This window comes from Aphelocoma coerulescens, chromosome 1A (assembly GCF_041296385.1).
Source record: "Aphelocoma coerulescens isolate FSJ_1873_10779 chromosome 1A, UR_Acoe_1.0, whole genome shotgun sequence".
NCBI lineage: Eukaryota > Metazoa > Chordata > Aves > Passeriformes > Corvidae > Aphelocoma > Aphelocoma coerulescens.
In genome coordinates, this window is record NC_091014.1 from 9,105,188 (window position 1) to 9,127,109 (window position 21,922).

At 50.4% G+C, this 21,922-nt stretch overlaps 2 protein-coding genes across 2 annotated transcripts; both read right to left on the reverse strand.

Annotated features, from left to right (window-relative positions):
- Nucleotides 1-6,278: 6,278 nt before the first annotated feature.
- On the reverse strand, nucleotides 6,279-7,778 carry LOC138104457 (inositol 1,4,5-trisphosphate receptor-interacting protein-like 1). The gene has a single exon (XM_069003759.1). It carries the CDS (start codon nucleotides 7,776-7,778, stop codon nucleotides 6,279-6,281), a length of 1,500 nt encoding a protein of 499 aa, XP_068859860.1.
- A 6,946-nt stretch (nucleotides 7,779-14,724) lies between these two features.
- LOC138104558 (inositol 1,4,5-trisphosphate receptor-interacting protein-like 1) lies at nucleotides 14,725-16,224 on the reverse strand. Its single transcript, XM_069003844.1, has one exon. The coding sequence runs from the start codon at nucleotides 16,222-16,224 to the stop codon at nucleotides 14,725-14,727; it is 1,500 nt and encodes a 499-aa protein (XP_068859945.1).
- Between the last annotated feature and the right edge of the window lie 5,698 nt (nucleotides 16,225-21,922).

The window sequence follows — 21,922 nt, forward strand, 5'->3', positions numbered from 1 at the left end:
CTTGCTGTTCTTTTCCTCTCTCCTCTCCTAGGGTCTTGCAGGAGCTCTGGTCCTTGCCGCTGCTGTTGGCTTCGCGGCTCTTTCTCCTGCAGCTAAACCACAGGCCCAAGAGGAGCAGGAGTCCAGCAAGAGCCCAGAATGGCCACTGCTGCAGGGCACCAAAGAGCAGGGCTCCCCAGCCCTCGTCCTGCTGCTCCGGGGGCCCTTGCTCCAGCTCCTGCAGCAGCCGAGCCATCTCGCGGTCGAGCAGCTCCTCCCGCTCCTGCATTCGCCGGTGCGTGGCCTCATCCAGCCCATCCCCAGCTGGCTGGGGGTACTGGATCAGGCTTTGCACGAGCACGAAGAGCAATGACAATAAAGCCATGGTCTGCAAGAGGACACACAGAAGGGGTTCAGTAGGGCCGGAATGGAGGCAGCCGGTGCGGGGCAGGAGCCACAGGGATGTGGCAGCAGGAAGGAGAGGGCCCCCGGCAGCTGGCAGGAGGCAAGGCCTGCACCGCTGCCCCAGCGAGCACCGAGCCGGAGCAAGGCGCTCCCGCCAGGGGCTGGGCCCTGCATGCAGGGACAGAACACACGCCCCGGCTGCCGGCGCTTCTGCCCCAGCCCTCCCCCAGCCCGGCCTCCCCACCACCTGTGTGCACTCACCGCTTGCCCAGGCTCTACTGGCGGCAACGGCAACCAACGGGGCCTTTTCTAGCTGCCCCCATTGTGACACGGCCCCTGTGGTGTCACAGGCCCCAGAGCGCATCACAGGCCAGCCCCACCCGCCATCCCCAGCCCGGGAACTCATCATGGCCCTGGGCACCCAGAGCCTCAACAGACACAAAGTGCAGACCCATCAGTCGTGAACCTGGGAACCCCAGGGCTTCCCTGTACAAAGCAGGCACAAGCACCCTCCCACACAAACCCTTGTCAAATACAAATATGGGTGACAGGACCCCGATACGCTCTCTATATAGGTGCAGGCTTTTACTGATGATTGCAGGCAGATGTTCTTTACTATTAACAATAATATTTATTACTTTGGCCACAGCCTGTCATACAATACAGGCTAATTTTTAGTTACAGGTTTAGTGAGAAAGCAAGAATTAGAAGCTGCTTGAATGATGCACAGGAAGTTTAAACGTCATCCAATGTTAAGGCCTACCCTTCTTTTACACCAGCACTGTCCTGCCTCACACATCTTTTGTGAGATAAACCCTTTTGGGAGGGTTTCTCTCCTGAATTTAGGAACACTTTCAAAGATCTGTTTATTGTTTGACAAAAGATCACCTACATCCAACTGATGGTTTGCACAGTAGCACAAAAAACCATCCAAACTACTTCTTACGCTAGATGTGGCTGATCAATAGCCTGGCTGAGAAATGGACAAGCCACTGTAACAAGAAATACAAGTTTGGAAAAGGAAAAAGAAAAGTCCTCAAAACACAGAACTCCTGAAGCTTAGCTCGCTCCACTCTAATGTGCTCTCCCTCAATGCCACATAAAGATGTGCTCCTCCTGACACTTGCAGCAACTGGCTTCTCTCTTGCCATTCCGAGAGGAACTCTATTTTGTATAGGGATGTAGATGTGTCTGCATTTAGACGCCATCCTCAGTACAAACCTCCTCCCTTGCTTTTTTCTGACTGGAGATCCTTGCTACTGGATACGATGTTGCTGTTTATTGGGAAGAGTTTCTCTGATGCTGATCACAGCACAGCACAGCAGGAGCTCCCTTTTTGCTCTCTTGAGCTACTCAAATTCCTCTTGGGTGATCTCTGAAATACTCTTTATCAGCTGAGGGCTGACAAAACACAGAATATCTGATTAATCACCCTTCTCTTCTCCAGCCATGACACAAGAGCCGGGTGCACTCAGAAAACAGTTTTCTGAACCATCCTATATAATAACAATCAATTCCTTATAATTTCTGCCATCTAGATGAGGTCGCCATTGAACAGCTCCATGTCCCAAGTGGTACCCAGCAGGGAGGGAAGCAGAGGAAGACAGGATCACAGCAGCCACTGATCAGTCATTCACAGGCATCATCACAAAGAAAGACGAGAGAATCAGGAATTTCACAGGCTACTGTGTTTCAGCAGCGCATATCATCCTCCTCTTTTTAAATCTCTACTGATCACTACCTTCCAGTCCCTTCACAGTGCTCTCCTAATCCACAGGAGTAACTAAGATGCAGAATGTAAGGAAAAATTTCTTCTGACCTCCAGTCACCTGAGAATCAAGCAGGTAAGAGAAAATCTCCACGCTACTCTAAGGAAGATGTTTTATCAACTCACCTGTAGCTAAAGCTATTCAGAAAGCCCACACTACCAGACCCAGAGTGGTAAAGAGCCTATTCATTTGCTGACCCTGGAGAAAAGGCAGCTTTAAACAAACTCTGCCACTCCCACTCTCTCTCCCTAGAACTTCAGGTTGAGACGCCTAGGACCAACTAAAGAAAAAAGCCATTTCATTCATGCCCTGCTCAAGCATTTCACACCCTCTTGTCCCTCCCAATCTACCAGCCAGTCAAACACAGAAAAAGCAAGAGACCCGTGGTAGGCTTCCAGTGGAAATACTGGCAAAATCTTCTTGGACTGCATTATTTGAAGGACCTGAGGTCAACTCACTGACCGTGAATGACTTTTACTGCTCCACTTAGCCTACCAGCTCAGCTCAGCTCAGCTCAGCTCAGCTCAGCTCAGCAGCCTCCCAGCTACCTTTAGCTGCATAAGCACATGACCTGCAATCAGAAAGGCGTGAATCTTCCTTAGGAAGGAAATAGTCACGGGGAATGAAGAGTGGAGATTAGTCCACGCTCTGAGGAACAGGCAACAGCAACCAAACACTCTGGCAATAGCTTGTGTCTAGAAGCTCTCTACCTTCCAATCCACCTCAAGGCTTTGGGACTTGTGCTGACTTGCACAAAGGAACCCACTCCACCCTGCAGCAGTGGGCTCCTTCTTTCCAGCCTGGATGGAGGCATGTCCTGTATTTTGCAAGCATGTCCAGGTATTCAGAATGGAACATGCTGATCATGATTAGCACCTTAAGGCACGCAGCTCTTCCCTTCTCAAAGAATGCTTTGTGAAATGATAGGCAGTGCTATCCCCACCTTTCCAAACAAATTACCCTCCTTCTATTGCACTTGCCTTCAAAATACTGCCACTTCTTCATTTCAGACTATGCTTCCCTCAGAAGGATGCACAAAAGGTTAGAGTAGTTGCAAGCACCCGCACCTGCAATTTTCAACTAACTGCGTCTTCAGAAAGGCTTCTGACAACAGGCCATTCTCTGGACATGAACACGGCAACGCTGAGGCAAGATAAATGACTTTGCTACATCTTACAGCCCAGATGTCTATGGCCAGAGAAGACACCAGCAGGTTGTCCTGATACTTCTGCTCATCCTCTCTGGTAGCAGCTGTACAGAGAACAACACAGTTTTAAATTCTAACTCAGTTTGTGCTCCACTGATGAACGGAAACAGAAGTAAGGGAAAGGGACTTTTCTTCGGAGCAAATGTGAGTTTTCTGTGGATTTCAGTGTCCAGGATTTAAACCGCTAAGGGGTCTTCTTCAGTAAATCCAAAGGACAATTGGCTACAGAAACCTGTATCTGATACTACTGATAAGCGCTGACAGTTCTCTGGCTGTGACTCATTTCATTCAAACCTGCTTTCTCCGAATGCACATCTGACAGCAGGACTTGCTCCATTCAGCCTGCAGCAGTTCCACAGGAAAGATGTTGTGAAATTGGCCACACATCTTCGCAACACTTCCACTTCAACGTTTTTCCCACTATGTTCAAATGTATTTCTCAGCTTCCTAAGGAGTGCAGTGTCCGTAACAAAGGAGGCGAGAGTTTCATGCAGAAATGGAGAGACCTTGAACCGCAGTGGCCGGAACAACTCTGGTGTAATACCAGTGCCAGATGGCATGGGCATGAAAAGCACACTCACATCAATACGAACAGGCTTAGGAGAGACACAGAGCCCGCAGGGTGAGGTATTCCCAAAGAAGGGGAATTGACAGTGCAAAGGAGAGTTAATACCAACCAGGTGCTCAGTTACTTTATCAGAGCTCCCCTGTTTTCAAGGCCTGAAAGAACAGCTCAGTGCCAGAAAGACATCCAGATCATTTGGCCATGCTTGCTCTTATGGAACACTGTTTTCAATTTCCATCCTAGTGGGGTTGCATACTACTGACCAGTTAAAACCAGCACCTGAGCTACACAACAGTGTTTCAGTGGCAACACTGGACAGCTGTAGGTTCTGCCCTTCCCCTCTCCCAGCATGCTCCTCAGACACACAGCACACTTGCACATGCACCAAAACTCACAGCCACACCCACAGTTTGACCACCTGCAATAGTTTTGGCCCTGGCCAATCTAGCCCTGGGTGGATTGTGCAACAAGAAGCCATGGGGGCCGTGCTTCTCCCCGAATCCAAGCATCGCCCCAGAGGCCACACAAGCTGTGCGGTCAGGCCGTAAGGCTCAATGGCACACAGAGATCAAGTCCTACCCACTGAGAGCACACGTCCTTGTGGAAGGGACTGATGAGAGACTGGAGCTGGGGCAAGGGACAGGGCAGGTCTCTGCAGCTGGGGGCAGAGGAGAGGGGAACAGAGTGGGTGGGTGTGTTTGGGGAGAAGGGAGCAAGGAGGGTGTTCTCCTCCTTCCACAAGCTGGGCCAAAGGGGCTGTGGTGGGAGTGATGCCTTTTCCTGGTCTTAAAATCAAGAATCATACCCGGTTAGAAGGGGAAAAGGGATTTTACCTTGGTATTTATTTTAAGGATCCTTAGGTGCACACGTCCAGGTCATATGCATCGAGATGCGCCCCACCGAGTGTGTGTGTGTGTTTGTGTCCCCAACATTAGGTATAACATTATAGGTTTTACTAATTAGCATATCTATCCAAGATTCCCCAATGAGAGGCTCAAGTGAGCCCCCCTCCCCAAGGATCCTTCCACTGGATGGTTCTATCTTGGTTTACAGAATGTGTTCTGGAGAGGACCTTGGGGTCTGGGGCACACCGATCCCTAACTACGAAGCTTCTAAAATGTTGAGTCTCTTAGCTTGACAAACAAGTCCAAGAATGTAGGCAAAACCCACTAAGAATACAGAAGTTGTAAAAGGTATAATAGGGGTATAAAAGAAAAGGCAAAAAATCTTCATGGCATCAGGAGCAGTGCCTGCCCAGCAGAGGAAGCAAAAGGCAGGGAGCTCAGCGAGCACAGTTCCCTCTCAGTGGAACAGCGAGTTCTGCTGTTGGCAGCGATCCTCCTCTGGGAGGTCCCTGCCTGCTCTCCTCACTCTTGCCTGCTTGTTCCTGGCCCCTCAGAGGACTTCCCTCTCTGACGTGGGCCACAGCAGCTTTCTTTCCCATGCTCTCAATGAGGAGGGGCAGGTTTTAAGCAGCACTGGGAGGATTAATTAATATTTGAGCTGTTTCAACCATCATGACTTCTGGTTGCATTCATGAGACAAAATTAATAGCCTGGCTCTAGAGTGTTGCAGAAATGCAATACCAAGATGTGACTGCTGGACACAATCACCGCTTGAGTCACTTTGTCATTTTTTCAGGTAGCTGCAATGGATGGACATTCTCTAAGAACCATTGGGTTAAATACAAAGAAGGACACTTTTCAGGCAATTTGAGAAACTTCTCTCCTTTTATTATTTCTTCAAACATACATATGTAGATATTACTGAAGGGCAGCTATACCAGAGTAGCTCAACTGCCTAAACTAAGGGTAACTGGGCAATAATCTCACACTAACAATCCTAAAGGACCTCTTGACGCGATGATGATGAAACTAGTTCCTATTAGGAAAACTTGGACTACCTATTCTCCTATGGTAAAGTGAGTTAAAACTATTATCTTCACTTCCACAGACTGAGATGAACTACATCTTTACAAAACCATTATAAAGTACATACAGGTCACTGAAAAAACTACACTAATTTTCTAACAGGCTCGGTTTTGGTCTTCCAGGTGTGCCAGGCAACCTCTCAGCATCAGTGTCTTCCGTGAGGATGTGCAGGTGGAGCCAGTTTCTGCCTTACAGACTTTGGGCAATATTGCAACAGCACCGTCATGACTGGAAGGTGAAGGGCAAGGCAACGCAGAGATGTGTGTCTGCACGGTGAATCCATGTGCCGCAGCATCTTCCATCCATGGGAGCAGGAAAGCAGCTTCAGGATTGCCAGTGAAAAAAGCAAGAATGATGCCGTGCTCACGTGGCTGCCATCGGGTGTGAGCCCCCCCAGCACAGCTCTGTGCAGGGAATTCCTCTCAGAGGCTGGAGAGCAGCGTCCAGAGGCGGAATCGCAGCTGACCATAAGCTTGCATCGCCTCCGCGTGGGCGGCCGGATCTCGGGCCAGGTGCTCAAAGAGGTTGAGCGGCTCGACCGTTCGCATTGCCGGCGGCAAGCTGATCTCCGCAGGAAGCCTCTTGTTGCCCAGGACAAAGTGCTCCAGGCGTTTCAACTGCAGGCAGCGGCGCAGGTATGCCATGATGTCCCACAGCCGCCGCTCAAATTCCCTCCTGCGCCACTTGGACAGCGGTACGGTGGTCAGCACGTGCATGACCACAGTCTTCCAGGTCGAGCTGGAAAAACCTGTGCCCCTCAGGATGTAGGTGAAGAGCTGCAGGCATTTCAGGTGCAAGCTCTCACACGGCACCTGCCTGGCCACGTGCTGGAAGAATTTTGCCTCTGCCACAGCGTACGTCTCAGGCCACGCTGTGCTTGCGATGGACTCGGCCTTGGCGGGCCGGCTGCTCACAGAGCTGCTGGAGCCGCCTTTCTGGGCCTCTGTGGGCTGGCTGACCACAAAGATGTCGGAGTCCCCGTGGCGCACCCCAAACAGCATCTCCACCATCAGGCTCTCCTTGCCTTTGCTCAGCCGGAATTGGCAGGACCGGCTGCAGGGCTGAAACACCAAGTGCCACGAGTACGACTGAGGCAAATGCAGCCACGAGCATCTCACCAGCTGGTAGAACCAGTGGGAGGTTTTCTCCACGTCCAGGTAGGAGCCAGTGCAGAGTGTCTCTAGGAGGCTGGGCTTCTGCTTCCGCCGCAGCTCCTTCTGCGAGTGGTGCAGGAAGCACAACAGCTTCTCGCCCAGCTGCTCCCTCTCGCACGTGCACACCAGCTCCACACGGACGCAGAAGGTCCTTGCTGCCATCTGCCCGGCACTGTTCAGCTCCAGGTGGAAGGCGTGTCCCGGCGGGGGATTCAGTGGGACCAGCATGCGGTACACCACATCCTGCTCACGGGGACTCCAACCCTCAAAGGCACTGCCCACCCCGATGGCTTCTTGAGGCACCGGGTAGAAACTATTGCTCACGCTGTCAGTAAAGACACGCGTGAAGCTCTCCATCAGCTCCGCTGCCACTGAGCGACCTCTCTCCACGTCCTCGACAGGACACTGTATGCGATCCACTAAAAGGATCCCTCGCTTATTCCCAACGTCCCGGGTGTCTTCTTCCTCTTCAGTTCCACCACGGCTGCCTTTGTCCTTGCCATCACCGCGGCCTTCTTTTTCACTGGCAGCCACATTTCCACCTTCTTCTTCTTTTCCATCTTCATTCTTCTTGCCTTTCACATTCGCATCCCTGTTTTCCTGATCCTTCCCATTCCGATCACTGGTTCTGTGTTCACTGGAATGCCTGTCTTCCTTCACCTTCACATTGTTGCTGTCTCCTTCACTTGCTTTATCAGCACCTTCTTCAGTTGAAGCAACATTGCCGTGCTCCTCTCCATTTCCATCTTCATTTTTTTCTCCCTTCATATCGGCAGCACTGCCTTTCTCATCTTTGTCTCCATCATTGCCTTCTTCGTTTCCAACGTCATTCTTTTCTTCCTCAGTTGCAGCAAAACCACAATGGTCTACTGCATTCCCACCATCACTGCTGTCTTCCTGTCCTGTCCAATCACTGCTTCTTTGCTCACCGGCATCACTGCTTTCCTCCACCTTCAGATCCGCATTTTCTCCCTTTCCATCTCCCTCGTATTGACCTTCTTTTACATCATCATTGTTGCCGGCCTTCGTATTTGCATCAATGGTTTTTTCTTCATTTCCATCTCCTCCTTCTTTCTTTTCAGCATCATGGTCTGGTTCCACCTGCACATCCTTGTTTTCTCCTTCATTTGCTTCAGCATGGCCTTCTTTATCTCGAGCAACATTGCCAGGTTCTTCTTCATTTCCTTCAGCAGTGTTGCCTCCTGGCACATTCCCACCACTCCGTCCTTCATCTTTCTTTAAGTCACAGGCATCTTCATTCTTCACATTTTGGTCTTCCTTCACCTTCACATCTTCATTTCCTTCACTGGCATCATCTTCCTCTCCTTCATCTGCAGCCACAGGACTGCCTTCTCCTTCATTTTCATTACCGCTGTCATCTGCCTCCACGGTCATATTATGGTTTTCTCCATCTTCCTTTGAATCAATAGTGTCTTCTTGCTGTTCTTTTCCTCTCTCCTCTCCTAGGGTCTTGCAGGAGCTCTGGTCCTTGCCGCTGCTGTTGGCTTCGCGGCTCTTTCTCCTGCAGCTAAACCACAGGCCCAAGAGGAGCAGGAGTCCAGCAAGAGCCCAGAATGGCCACTGCTGCAGGGCACCAAAGAGCAGGGCTCCCCAGCCCTCGTCCTGCTGCTCCGGGGGCCCTTGCTCCAGCTCCTGCAGCAGCCGAGCCATCTCGCGGTCGAGCAGCTCCTCCCGCTCCTGCATTCGCCGGTGCGTGGCCTCATCCAGCCCATCCCCAGCTGGCTGGGGGTACTGGATCAGGCTTTGCACGAGCACGAAGAGCAATGACAATAAAGCCATGGTCTGCAAGAGGACACACAGAAGGGGTTCAGTAGGGCCGGAATGGAGGCAGCCGGTGCGGGGCAGGAGCCACAGGGATGTGGCAGCAGGAAGGAGAGGGCCCCCGGCAGCTGGCAGGAGGCAAGGCCTGCACCGCTGCCCCAGCGAGCACCGAGCCGGAGCAAGGCGCTCCCGCCAGGGGCTGGGCCCTGCATGCAGGGACAGAACACACGCCCCGGCTGCCGGCGCTTCTGCCCCAGCCCTCCCCCAGCCCGGCCTCCCCACCACCTGTGTGCACTCACCGCTTGCCCAGGCTCTACTGGCGGCAACGGCAACCAACGGGGCCTTTTCTAGCTGCCCCCATTGTGACACGGCCCCTGTGGTGTCACAGGCCCCAGAGCGCATCACAGGCCAGCCCCACCCGCCATCCCCAGCCCGGGAACTCATCATGGCCCTGGGCACCCAGAGCCTCAACAGACACAAAGTGCAGACCCATCAGTCGTGAACCTGGGAACCCCAGGGCTTCCCTGTACAAAGCAGGCACAAGCACCCTCCCACACAAACCCTTGTCAAATACAAATATGGGTGACAGGACCCCGATACGCTCTCTATATAGGTGCAGGCTTTTACTGATGATTGCAGGCAGATGTTCTTTACTATTAACAATAATATTTATTACTTTGGCCACAGCCTGTCATACAATACAGGCTAATTTTTAGTTACAGGTTTAGTGAGAAAGCAAGAATTAGAAGCTGCTTGAATGATGCACAGGAAGTTTAAACGTCATCCAATGTTAAGGCCTACCCTTCTTTTACACCAGCACTGTCCTGCCTCACACATCTTTTGTGAGATAAACCCTTTTGGGAGGGTTTCTCTCCTGAATTTAGGAACACTTTCAAAGATCTGTTTATTGTTTGACAAAAGATCACCTACATCCAACTGATGGTTTGCACAGTAGCACAAAAAACCATCCAAACTACTTCTTACGCTAGATGTGGCTGATCAATAGCCTGGCTGAGAAATGGACAAGCCACTGTAACAAGAAATACAAGTTTGGAAAAGGAAAAAGAAAAGTCCTCAAAACACAGAACTCCTGAAGCTTAGCTCGCTCCACTCTAATGTGCTCTCCCTCAATGCCACATAAAGATGTGCTCCTCCTGACACTTGCAGCAACTGGCTTCTCTCTTGCCATTCCGAGAGGAACTCTATTTTGTATAGGGATGTAGATGTGTCTGCATTTAGACGCCATCCTCAGTACAAACCTCCTCCCTTGCTTTTTTCTGACTGGAGATCCTTGCTACTGGATACGATGTTGCTGTTTATTGGGAAGAGTTTCTCTGATGCTGATCACAGCACAGCACAGCAGGAGCTCCCTTTTTGCTCTCTTGAGCTACTCAAATTCCTCTTGGGTGATCTCTGAAATACTCTTTATCAGCTGAGGGCTGACAAAACACAGAATATCTGATTAATCACCCTTCTCTTCTCCAGCCATGACACAAGAGCCGGGTGCACTCAGAAAACAGTTTTCTGAACCATCCTATATAATAACAATCAATTCCTTATAATTTCTGCCATCTAGATGAGGTCGCCATTGAACAGCTCCATGTCCCAAGTGGTACCCAGCAGGGAGGGAAGCAGAGGAAGACAGGATCACAGCAGCCACTGATCAGTCATTCACAGGCATCATCACAAAGAAAGACGAGAGAATCAGGAATTTCACAGGCTACTGTGTTTCAGCAGCGCATATCATCCTCCTCTTTTTAAATCTCTACTGATCACTACCTTCCAGTCCCTTCACAGTGCTCTCCTAATCCACAGGAGTAACTAAGATGCAGAATGTAAGGAAAAATTTCTTCTGACCTCCAGTCACCTGAGAATCAAGCAGGTAAGAGAAAATCTCCACGCTACTCTAAGGAAGATGTTTTATCAACTCACCTGTAGCTAAAGCTATTCAGAAAGCCCACACTACCAGACCCAGAGTGGTAAAGAGCCTATTCATTTGCTGACCCTGGAGAAAAGGCAGCTTTAAACAAACTCTGCCACTCCCACTCTCTCTCCCTAGAACTTCAGGTTGAGACGCCTAGGACCAACTAAAGAAAAAAGCCATTTCATTCATGCCCTGCTCAAGCATTTCACACCCTCTTGTCCCTCCCAATCTACCAGCCAGTCAAACACAGAAAAAGCAAGAGACCCGTGGTAGGCTTCCAGTGGAAATACTGGCAAAATCTTCTTGGACTGCATTATTTGAAGGACCTGAGGTCAACTCACTGACCGTGAATGACTTTTACTGCTCCACTTAGCCTACCAGCTCAGCTCAGCTCAGCTCAGCTCAGCTCAGCTCAGCAGCCTCCCAGCTACCTTTAGCTGCATAAGCACATGACCTGCAATCAGAAAGGCGTGAATCTTCCTTAGGAAGGAAACAGTCACGGGGAATGAAGAGTGGAGATTAGTCCACGCTCTGAGGAACAGGCAACAGCAACCAAACACTCTGGCAATAGCTTGTGTCTAGAAGCTCTCTACCTTCCAATCCACCTCAAGGCTTTGGGACTTGTGCTGACTTGCACAAAGGAACCCACTCCACCCTGCAGCAGTGGGCTCCTTCTTTCCAGCCTGGATGGAGGCATGTCCTGTATTTTGCAAGCATGTCCAGGTATTCAGAATGGAACATGCTGATCATGATTAGCACCTTAAGGCACGCAGCTCTTCCCTTCTCAAAGAATGCTTTGTGAAATGATAGGCAGTGCTATCCCCACCTTTCCAAACAAATTACCCTCCTTCTATTGCACTTGCCTTCAAAATACTGCCACTTCTTCATTTCAGACTATGCTTCCCTCAGAAGGATGCACAAAAGGTTAGAGTAGTTGCAAGCACCCGCACCTGCAATTTTCAACTAACTGCGTCTTCAGAAAGGCTTCTGACAACAGGCCATTCTCTGGACATGAACACGGCAACGCTGAGGCAAGATAAATGACTTTGCTACATCTTACAGCCCAGATGTCTATGGCCAGAGAAGACACCAGCAGGTTGTCCTGATACTTCTGCTCATCCTCTCTGGTAGCAGCTGTACAGAGAACAACACAGTTTTAAATTCTAACTCAGTTTGTGCTCCACTGATGAACGGAAACAGAAGTAAGGGAAAGGGACTTTTCTTCGGAGCAAATGTGAGTTTTCTGTGGATTTCAGTGTCCAGGATTTAAACCGCTAAGGGGTCTTCTTCAGTAAATCCAAAGGACAATTGGCTACAGAAACCTGTATCTGATACTACTGATAAGCGCTGACAGTTCTCTGGCTGTGACTCATTTCATTCAAACCTGCTTTCTCCGAATGCACATCTGACAGCAGGACTTGCTCCATTCAGCCTGCAGCAGTTCCACAGGAAAGATGTTGTGAAATTGGCCACACATCTTCGCAACACTTCCACTTCAACGTTTTTCCCACTATGTTCAAATGTATTTCTCAGCTTCCTAAGGAGTGCAGTGTCCGTAACAAAGGAGGCGAGAGTTTCATGCAGAAATGGAGAGACCTTGAACCGCAGTGGCCGGAACAACTCTGGTGTAATACCAGTGCCAGATGGCATGGGCATGAAAAGCACACTCACATCAATACGAACAGGCTTAGGAGAGACACAGAGCCCGCAGGGTGAGGTATTCCCAAAGAAGGGGAATTGACAGTGCAAAGGAGAGTTAATACCAACCAGGTGCTCAGTTACTTTATCAGAGCTCCCCTGTTTTCAAGGCCTGAAAGAACAGCTCAGTGCCAGAAAGACATCCAGATCATTTGGCCATGCTTGCTCTTATGGAACACTGTTTTCAATTTCCATCCTAGTGGGGTTGCATACTACTGACCAGTTAAAACCAGCACCTGAGCTACACAACAGTGTTTCAGTGGCAACACTGGACAGCTGTAGGTTCTGCCCTTCCCCTCTCCCAGCATGCTCCTCAGACACACAGCACACTTGCACATGCACCAAAACTCACAGCCACACCCACAGTTTGACCACCTGCAATAGTTTTGGCCCTGGCCAATCTAGCCCTGGGTGGATTGTGCAACAAGAAGCCATGGGGGCCGTGCTTCTCCCCGAATCCAAGCATCGCCCCAGAGGCCACACAAGCTGTGCGGTCAGGCCGTAAGGCTCAATGGCACACAGAGATCAAGTCCTACCCACTGAGAGCACACGTCCTTGTGGAAGGGACTGATGAGAGACTGGAGCTGGGGCAAGGGACAGGGCAGGTCTCTGCAGCTGGGGGCAGAGGAGAGGGGAACAGAGTGGGTGGGTGTGTTTGGGGAGAAGGGAGCAAGGAGGGTGTTCTCCTCCTTCCACAAGCTGGGCCAAAGGGGCTGTGGTGGGAGTGATGCCTTTTCCTGGTCTTAAAATCAAGAATCATACCCGGTTAGAAGGGGAAAAGGGATTTTACCTTGGTATTTATTTTAAGGATCCTTAGGTGCACACGTCCAGGTCATATGCATCGAGATGCGCCCCACCGAGTGTGTGTGTGTGTTTGTGTCCCCAACATTAGGTATAACATTATAGGTTTTACTAATTAGCATATCTATCCAAGATTCCCCAATGAGAGGCTCAAGTGAGCCCCCCTCCCCAAGGATCCTTCCACTGGATGGTTCTATCTTGGTTTACAGAATGTGTTCTGGAGAGGACCTTGGGGTCTGGGGCACACCGATCCCTAACTACGAAGCTTCTAAAATGTTGAGTCTCTTAGCTTGACAAACAAGTCCAAGAATGTAGGCAAAACCCACTAAGAATACAGAAGTTGTAAAAGGTATAATAGGGGTATAAAAGAAAAGGCAAAAAATCTTCATGGCATCAGGAGCAGTGCCTGCCCAGCAGAGGAAGCAAAAGGCAGGGAGCTCAGCGAGCACAGTTCCCTCTCAGTGGAACAGCGAGTTCTGCTGTTGGCAGCGATCCTCCTCTGGGAGGTCCCTGCCTGCTCTCCTCACTCTTGCCTGCTTGTTCCTGGCCCCTCAGAGGACTTCCCTCTCTGACGTGGGCCACAGCAGCTTTCTTTCCCATGCTCTCAATGAGGAGGGGCAGGTTTTAAGCAGCACTGGGAGGATTAATTAATATTTGAGCTGTTTCAACCATCATGACTTCTGGTTGCATTCATGAGACAAAATTAATAGCCTGGCTCTAGAGTGTTGCAGAAATGCAATACCAAGATGTGACTGCTGGACACAATCACCGCTTGAGTCACTTTGTCATTTTTTCAGGTAGCTGCAATGGATGGACATTCTCTAAGAACCATTGGGTTAAATACAAAGAAGGACACTTTTCAGGCAATTTGAGAAACTTCTCTCCTTTTATTATTTCTTCAAACATACATATGTAGATATTACTGAAGGGCAGCTATACCAGAGTAGCTCAACTGCCTAAACTAAGGGTAACTGGGCAATAATCTCACACTAACAATCCTAAAGGACCTCTTGACGCGATGATGATGAAACTAGTTCCTATTAGGAAAACTTGGACTACCTATTCTCCTATGGTAAAGTGAGTTAAAACTATTATCTTCACTTCCACAGACTGAGATGAACTACATCTTTACAAAACCATTATAAAGTACATACAGGTCACTGAAAAAACTACACTAATTTTCTAACAGGCTCGGTTTTGGTCTTCCAGGTGTGCCAGGCAACCTCTCAGCATCAGTGTCTTCCGTGAGGATGTGCAGGTGGAGCCAGTTTCTGCCTTACAGACTTTGGGCAATATTGCAACAGCACCGTCATGACTGGAAGGTGAAGGGCAAGGCAACGCAGAGATGTGTGTCTGCACGGTGAATCCATGTGCCGCAGCATCTTCCATCCACGGGAGCAGGAAAGCAGCTTCAGGATTGCCAGTGAAAAAAGCAAGAATGATGCCGTGCTCACGTGGCTGCCATCGGGTGTGAGCCCCCCCAGCACAGCTCTGTGCAGGGAATTCCTCTCAGTGGCTGGAGAGCAGCGTCCAGAGGCGGAATCGCAGCTGACCGTAAGCTTGCATCGCCTCCGCGTGGGCGGCCGGATCTCGGGCCAGGTGCTCAAAGAGGTTGAGCGGCTCGACCGTTCGCATTGCCGGCGGCAAGCTGATCTCCGCAGGAAGCCTCTTGTTGCCCAGGACAAAGTGCTCCAGGCGTTTCAACTGCAGGCAGCGGCGCAGGTATGCCATGATGTCCCACAGCCGCCGCTCAAATTCCCTCCTGCGCCACTTGGACAGCGGTACGGTGGTCAGCACGTGCATGACCACAGTCTTCCAGGTCGAGCTGGAAAAACCTGTGCCCCTCAGGATGTAGGTGAAGAGCTGCAGGCATTTCAGGTGCAAGCTCTCACACGGCACCTGCCTGGCCACGTGCTGGAAGAATTTTGCCTCTGCCACAGCGTACGTCTCAGGCCACGCTGTGCTTGCGATGGACTCGGCCTTGGCGGGCCGGCTGCTCACAGAGCTGCTGGAGCCGCCTTTCTGGGCCTCTGTGGGCTGGCTGACCACAAAGATGTCGGAGTCCCCGTGGCGCACCCCAAACAGCATCTCCACCATCAGGCTCTCCTTGCCTTTGCTCAGCCGGAATTGGCAGGACCGGCTGCAGGGCTGAAACACCAAGTGCCACGAGTACGACTGAGGCAAATGCAGCCACGAGCATCTCACCAGCTGGTAGAACCAGTGGGAGGTTTTCTCCACGTCCAGGTAGGAGCCAGTGCAGAGTGTCTCTAGGAGGCTGGGCTTCTGCTTCCGCCGCAGCTCCTTCTGCGAGTGGTGCAGGAAGCACAACAGCTTCTCGCCCAGCTGCTCCCTCTCGCACGTGCACACCAGCTCCACACGGACGCAGAAGGTCCTTGCTGCCATCTGCCCGGCACTGTTCAGCTCCAGGTGGAAGGCGTGTCCCGGCGGGGGATTCAGTGGGACCAGCATGCGGTACACCACATCCTGCTCACGGGGACTCCAACCCTCAAAGGCACTGCCCACCCCGATGGCTTCTTGAGGCACCGGGTAGAAACTATTGCTCACGCTGTCAGTAAAGACACGCGTGAAGCTCTCCATCAGCTCCGCTGCCACTGAGCGACCTCTCTCCACGTCCTCGACAGGACACTGTATGCGATCCACTAAAAGGATCCCTCGCTTATTCCCAACGTCCCGGGTGTCTTCTTCCTCTTCAGTTCCACCACGGCTGCCTTTGTCCTTGCCATCACCGCGGCCTTCTTTTTCACTGGCAGCCACATTTCCACCTTCTTCTTCTTTTCCATCTTCATTCTTCTTGCCTTTCACATTCGCATCCCTGTTTTCCTGATCCTTCCCATTCCGATCACTGGTTCTGTGTTCACTGGAATGCCTGTCTTCCTTCACCTTCACATTGTTGCTGTCTCCTTCACTTGCTTTATCAGCACCTTCTTCAGTTGAAGCAACATTGCCGTGCTCCTCTCCATTTCCATCTTCATTTTTTTCTCCCTTCATATCGGCAGCACTGCCTTTCTCATCTTTGTCTCCATCATTGCCTTCTTCGTTTCCAACGTCATTCTTTTCTTCCTCAGTTGCAGCAAAACCACAATGGTCTACTGCATTCCCACCATCACTGCTGTCTTCCTGTCCTGTCCAATCACTGCTTCTTTGCTCACCGGCATCACTGCTTTCCTCCACCTTCAGATCCGCATTTTCTCCCTTTCCATCTCCCTCGTATTGACCTTCTTTTACATCATCATTGTTGCCGGCCTTCGTATTTGCATCAATGGTTTTTTCTTCATTTCCATCTCCTCCTTCTTTCTTTTCAGCATCATGGTCTGGTTCCACCTGCACATCCTTGTTTTCTCCTTCATTTGCTTCAGCATGGCCTTCTTTATCTCGAGCAACATTGCCAGGTTCTTCTTCATTTCCTTCAGCAGTGTTGCCTCCTGGCACATTCCCACCACTCCGTCCTTCATCTTTCTTTAAGTCACAGGCATCTTCATTCTTCACATTTTGGTCTTCCTTCACCTTCACATCTTCATTTCCTTCACTGGCATCATCTTCCTCTCCTTCATCTGCAGCCACAGGACTGCCTTCTCCTTCATTTTCATTACCGCTGTCATCTGCCTCCACGGTCATATTATGGTTTTCTCCATCTTCCTTTGAATCAATAGTGTCTTCTTGCTGTTCTTTTCCTCTCTCCTCTCCTAGGGTCTTGCAGGAGCTCTGGTCCTTGCCGCTGCTGTTGGCTTCGCGGCTCTTTCTCCTGCAGCTAAACCACAGGCCCAAGAGGAGCAGGAGTCCAGCAAGAGCCCAGAATGGCCACTGCTGCAGGGCACCAAAGAGCAGGGCTCCCCAGCCCTCGTCCTGCTGCTCCGGGGGCCCTTGCTCCAGCTCCTGCAGCAGCCGAGCCATCTCGCGGTCGAGCAGCTCCTCCCGCTCCTGCATTCGCCGGTGCGTGGCCTCATCCAGCCCATCCCCAGCTGGCTGGGGGTACTGGATCAGGCTTTGCACGAGCACGAAGAGCAATGACAATAAAGCCATGGTCTGCAAGAGGACACACAGAAGGGGTTCAGTAGGGCCGGAATGGAGGCAGCCGGTGCGGGGCAGGAGCCACAGGGATGTGGCAGCAGGAAGGAGAGGGCCCCCGGCAGCTGGCAGGAGGCAAGGCCTGCACCGCTGCCCCAGCGAGCACCGAGCCGGAGCAAGGCGCTCCCGCCAGGGGCTGGGCCCTGCATGCAGGGACAGAACACACGCCCCGGCTGCCGGCGCTTCTGCCCCAGCCCTCCCCCAGCCCGGCCTCCCCACCACCTGTGTGCACTCACCACTTGCCCAGGCTCTACTGGGGGCAACGGCAACCAACGGGGCCTTTTCTAGCTGCCCCCATTGTGACACGGCCCCTGTGGTGTCACAGGCCCCAGAGCGCATCACAGGCCAGCCCCACCCGCCATCCCCAGCCCGGGAACTCATCATGGCCCTGGGCACCCAGAGCCTCAACAGACACAAAGTGCAGACCCATCAGTCGTGAACCTGGGAACCCCAGGGCTTCCCTGTACAAAGCAGGCACAAGCACCCTCCCACACAAACCCTTGTCAAATATAAATATGGGTGACATGATCCATGGATGCTCTTGGTATGCAGGTGTAGGCTTTTATTTTTTTATTCATGGTGGAACTTTTTACTACAAATATTTATATTTATTGCTGTGTTGGTACATCTCCCCTCCCCCCTCCTTTCCAGGCTGTAGTGTGATCTGAGGAACTCTTATTAAGCCTTGGCCTTGAAAACACCACCTGGGCTCAGCTCTTTCTTTTATTTGGCGATCTCAAGCACACTTGTTTGTGACATTTACTTTGGAGGCAGCACATCACATAGGCTAATATTTATTTACTGATTTAGTGAGAAATAAGGAAATTCATGCTGCTTATGTGATGCACAGGAAGTTGTAATGTCATCCAGTCTTATGGCCTACCCTTTGTTTACACCAGCACTGTCCCACCTCACACATCTTTTGTGAAGACAAGGATGTCAGGGTTTCTCTCCTGAATTAGGAACACTTTCAAAGATCTGTTTATTGTCTGACAAACGATCACACACAACCAACTTAGGCTTTGCAAAGCAGGATAAAAATACTCAGGCCCATCCAAACTACTTCTTACGCTAGATGTGGCTGATCAATAGCCCGGCTGAGAAATGGACAAGCCACTGTAACAAGAAATACAAGTTTGGAAAAGGAAAAAGAAAAGTCCTCAAAACACAGAACTCCTGAAGCTTAGCTCACTCCACTCTAATGTGCTCTCCCTCAATGCCACATAAAGATGTGCTCCTCCTGACACTTGCAGCAACTGGCTTCTCTCTTGCCATTCCGAGAGGAACTCTATTTTGTATAGGGATGTAGACGTGTCTGCATTTAGACGCCATCCTCAGTACAAACCTCCTCCCTTGCTTTTTTCTGACTGGAGATCCTTGCTACTGGCTACGATGGTGCTGTTTATTGGGAAGAGTTTCTCTGATGCTGATCACAGCACAGCACAGCAGGAGCTCCCTTTTTGCTCCCTTGAGCTACTCAAATTCCTCTTGGGTGATCTCTGAAATACTCTTTATCAGCTGAGGGCTGACAAAACACAGAATGTCTGATTAATCACCCTTCTCTTCTCCAGCCATGACACAAGAGCTGGGTGCATTCAGAAAACAGTTTTCTGAACCATCCTATATAATAACAATCAATTCCTTATAATTTCTGCCATCTAGATGAGGTCGCCATTGAACAGCTCCATGTCCCAAGTGGTACCCAGCAGGGAGGGAAGCAGAGGAAGACAGGATCACAGCAGCCACTGATCAGGCATCATCACAAAGAAAGACGAGAGAGTCAGGAATTTCACAGGCTACTGTGTTTCAGCAGCGCATATCATCCTCCTCTTTTTAAATCTCTACTGATCACTACCTTCCAGTCCCTTCACAGTGCTCTCCTAATCCACAGGAGTAACTAAGATGCAGAATGTAAGGAAAAATTTCTTCTGACCTCCAGTCACCTGAGAATCAAGCAGGTAAGAGAAAATCTCCACGCTACTCTAAGGAAGGTGTTTCATAAACTCGCCTGTAGCGAAAGCTATTCAGAAAGCCCACACTACCAGACCCAGAGTGGTAAAGAGCCTATTCATTTGCTGACCCTGGAGAAAAGGCAGCTTTAAACAAACTCTGCCACTCCCACTCTCTCTCCCTAGAACTTCAGGTTGAGACGCCTAGGACCAACTAAAGAAAAAAGCCATTTCATTCATGCCCTGCTCAAGCATTTCACACCCTCTTGTCCCTCCCAATCTACCAGCCAGTCAAACACAGAAAAAGCAAGAGACCCGTGGTAGGCTTCCAGTGGAAATACTGGCAAAATCTTCTTGGACTGCATTATTTGAAGGACCTGAGGTCAACTCACTCACTGACTGTGAATGACTTTTACTGCTCCACTTAGCCTACCAGCTCAGCTCAGCTCAGCTCAGCTCAGCTCAGCTCAGCAGCCTCCCAGCTACCTTTAGCTGCATAAGCACATGACCTGCAATCAGAAAGGCGTGAATCTTCCTTAGGAAGGAAACAGTCACGGGGAATGAAGAGTGGAGATTAGTCCACACTCTGAGGAACAGGCAACACCAACCAAACACTCTGGCAATAGCTTGTGTCTAGAAGCTCTCTACCTTCCAATCCACCTCAAGGCTTTGGGACTTGTGCTGACTTGCACAAAGGAACCCACTCCACCCTGCAGCAGTGGGCTCCTTCTTTCCAGCCTGGATGGAGGCATGTCCTGTATTTTGCAAGCATGTCCAGGTGTTCAGAATGGAACATGCTGATCATGATTAGCACCTTAAGGCACGCAGCTCTTCCCTTCTCAAAGAATGCTTTGTGAAATGATAGGCAGTGCTATCCCCACCTTTCCAAACAAATTACCCTCCTTCTATTGCACTTGCCTTCAAAATACTGCCACTTCTTCATTTCAGACTATGCTTCCCTCAGAAGGATGCACAAAAGGTTAAAGTAGTTGCAAGCACCTGCACCTGCAATTTTCAACTAACTGCGTCTTCAGAAAGGCTTCTGACAACAGGCCATTCTCTGGACATGAACACGGCAACGCTGAGGCAAGATAAATGACTTTGCTACATCTTACAGCCCAGATGTCTATGGCCAGAGAAGACACCAGCAGGTTGTCCTGATACTTCTGCTCATCCTCTCTGGTAGCAGCTGTACAGAGAACAACACAGTTTTAAATTCTAACTCAGTTTGTGCTCCACTGATGAAGGAAAACAGAAGTAAGGGAAAGGGACTTTGCTTCGGAGCAAATGTGAGTTTTCTGTGGATTTCAGTGTCCAGGATTTAAACCGCTAAGGGGTCTTCTTCAGTAAATCCAAAGGACAATTGGCTACAGAAACCTGTATCTGATACTACTGATAAGCGCTGACAGTTCTCTGGCTGTGACTCATTTCATTCAAACCTGCTTTCTCCGAATGCACATCTGACAGCAGGACTTGCTCCATTCAGCCTGCAGCAGTTCCACAGGAAAGATGTTGTGAAATTGGCCACACATCTTCGCAACACTTCCACTTCAAAGATTTTCCCACTATGTTCAAATGTATTTCTCAGCTTCCTAAGGAGTGCAGTGTCCGTAACAAAGGAGGCGAGAGTTTCATGCAGAAATGGAGAGACCTTGAACCGCAGTGGCAGGAACAACTCTGGTGTAATACCAGTGCCAGATGGCATGGGCATAAAAAGCACACTCACATCAATACTAACAGGCTTAGGAGAGACACAGAGCCCGCAGGGTGAGGTATTCCCAAAGAAGGGGAATTGACAGTGCAAAGGAGAGTTAATACCAACCAGGTGCTCAGTTACTTTATCAGAGCTCCCCTGTTTTCAAGGCCTGAAAGAACAGCTCAGTGCCAGAAAGGCATCCAGATCCTTTGGCTATGCTTGCTCTTATGGAACACTGTTTTCAATTTCCATCCTAGTGGGGTTGCATACTACCGACCAGTTAAATCCAGCACCTGAGCTACACAACAGTGTTTCAGTGGCAACACTGGACAGCTGTAGGTTCTGCCCTTCCCCTCTCCCAGCATGCTCCTCAGACACACAGCACACTTGCACATGCACCAAAACTCACAGCCACACCCACAGTTTGACCACCTGCAATAGTTTTGGCCCTGGCCAATCTAGCCCTGGGTGGATTGTGCAACAAGAAGCCATGGGGGCCGTGCTTCTCCCCGAATCCAAGCATCGCCCCAGAGGCCACACAAGCTGTGCGGTCAGGCCGTAAGGCTCAATGGCACACAGAGATCAAGTCCTACCCACTGAGAGCACACGTCCTTGTGGAAGGGACTGATGAGAGACTGGAGCTGGGGCAAGGGACAGGGCAGGTCTCTGCAGCTGGGGGCAGAGGAGAGGGGAACAGAGTGGGTGGGTGTGTTTGGGGAGAAGGGAGCAAGGAGGGTGTTCTCCTCCTTCCACAAGCTGGGCCAAAGGGGCTGTGGTGGGAGTGATGCCTTTTCCTGGTCTTAAAATCAAGAATCATACCCGGTTAGAAGGGGAAAAGGGATTTTACCTTGGTATTTATTTTAAGGATCCTTAGGTGCACACGTCCAGGTCATATGCATCGAGATGCGCCCCACCGAGTGTGTGTGTGTGTTTGTGTCCCCAACATTAGGTATAACATTATAGGTTTTACTAATTA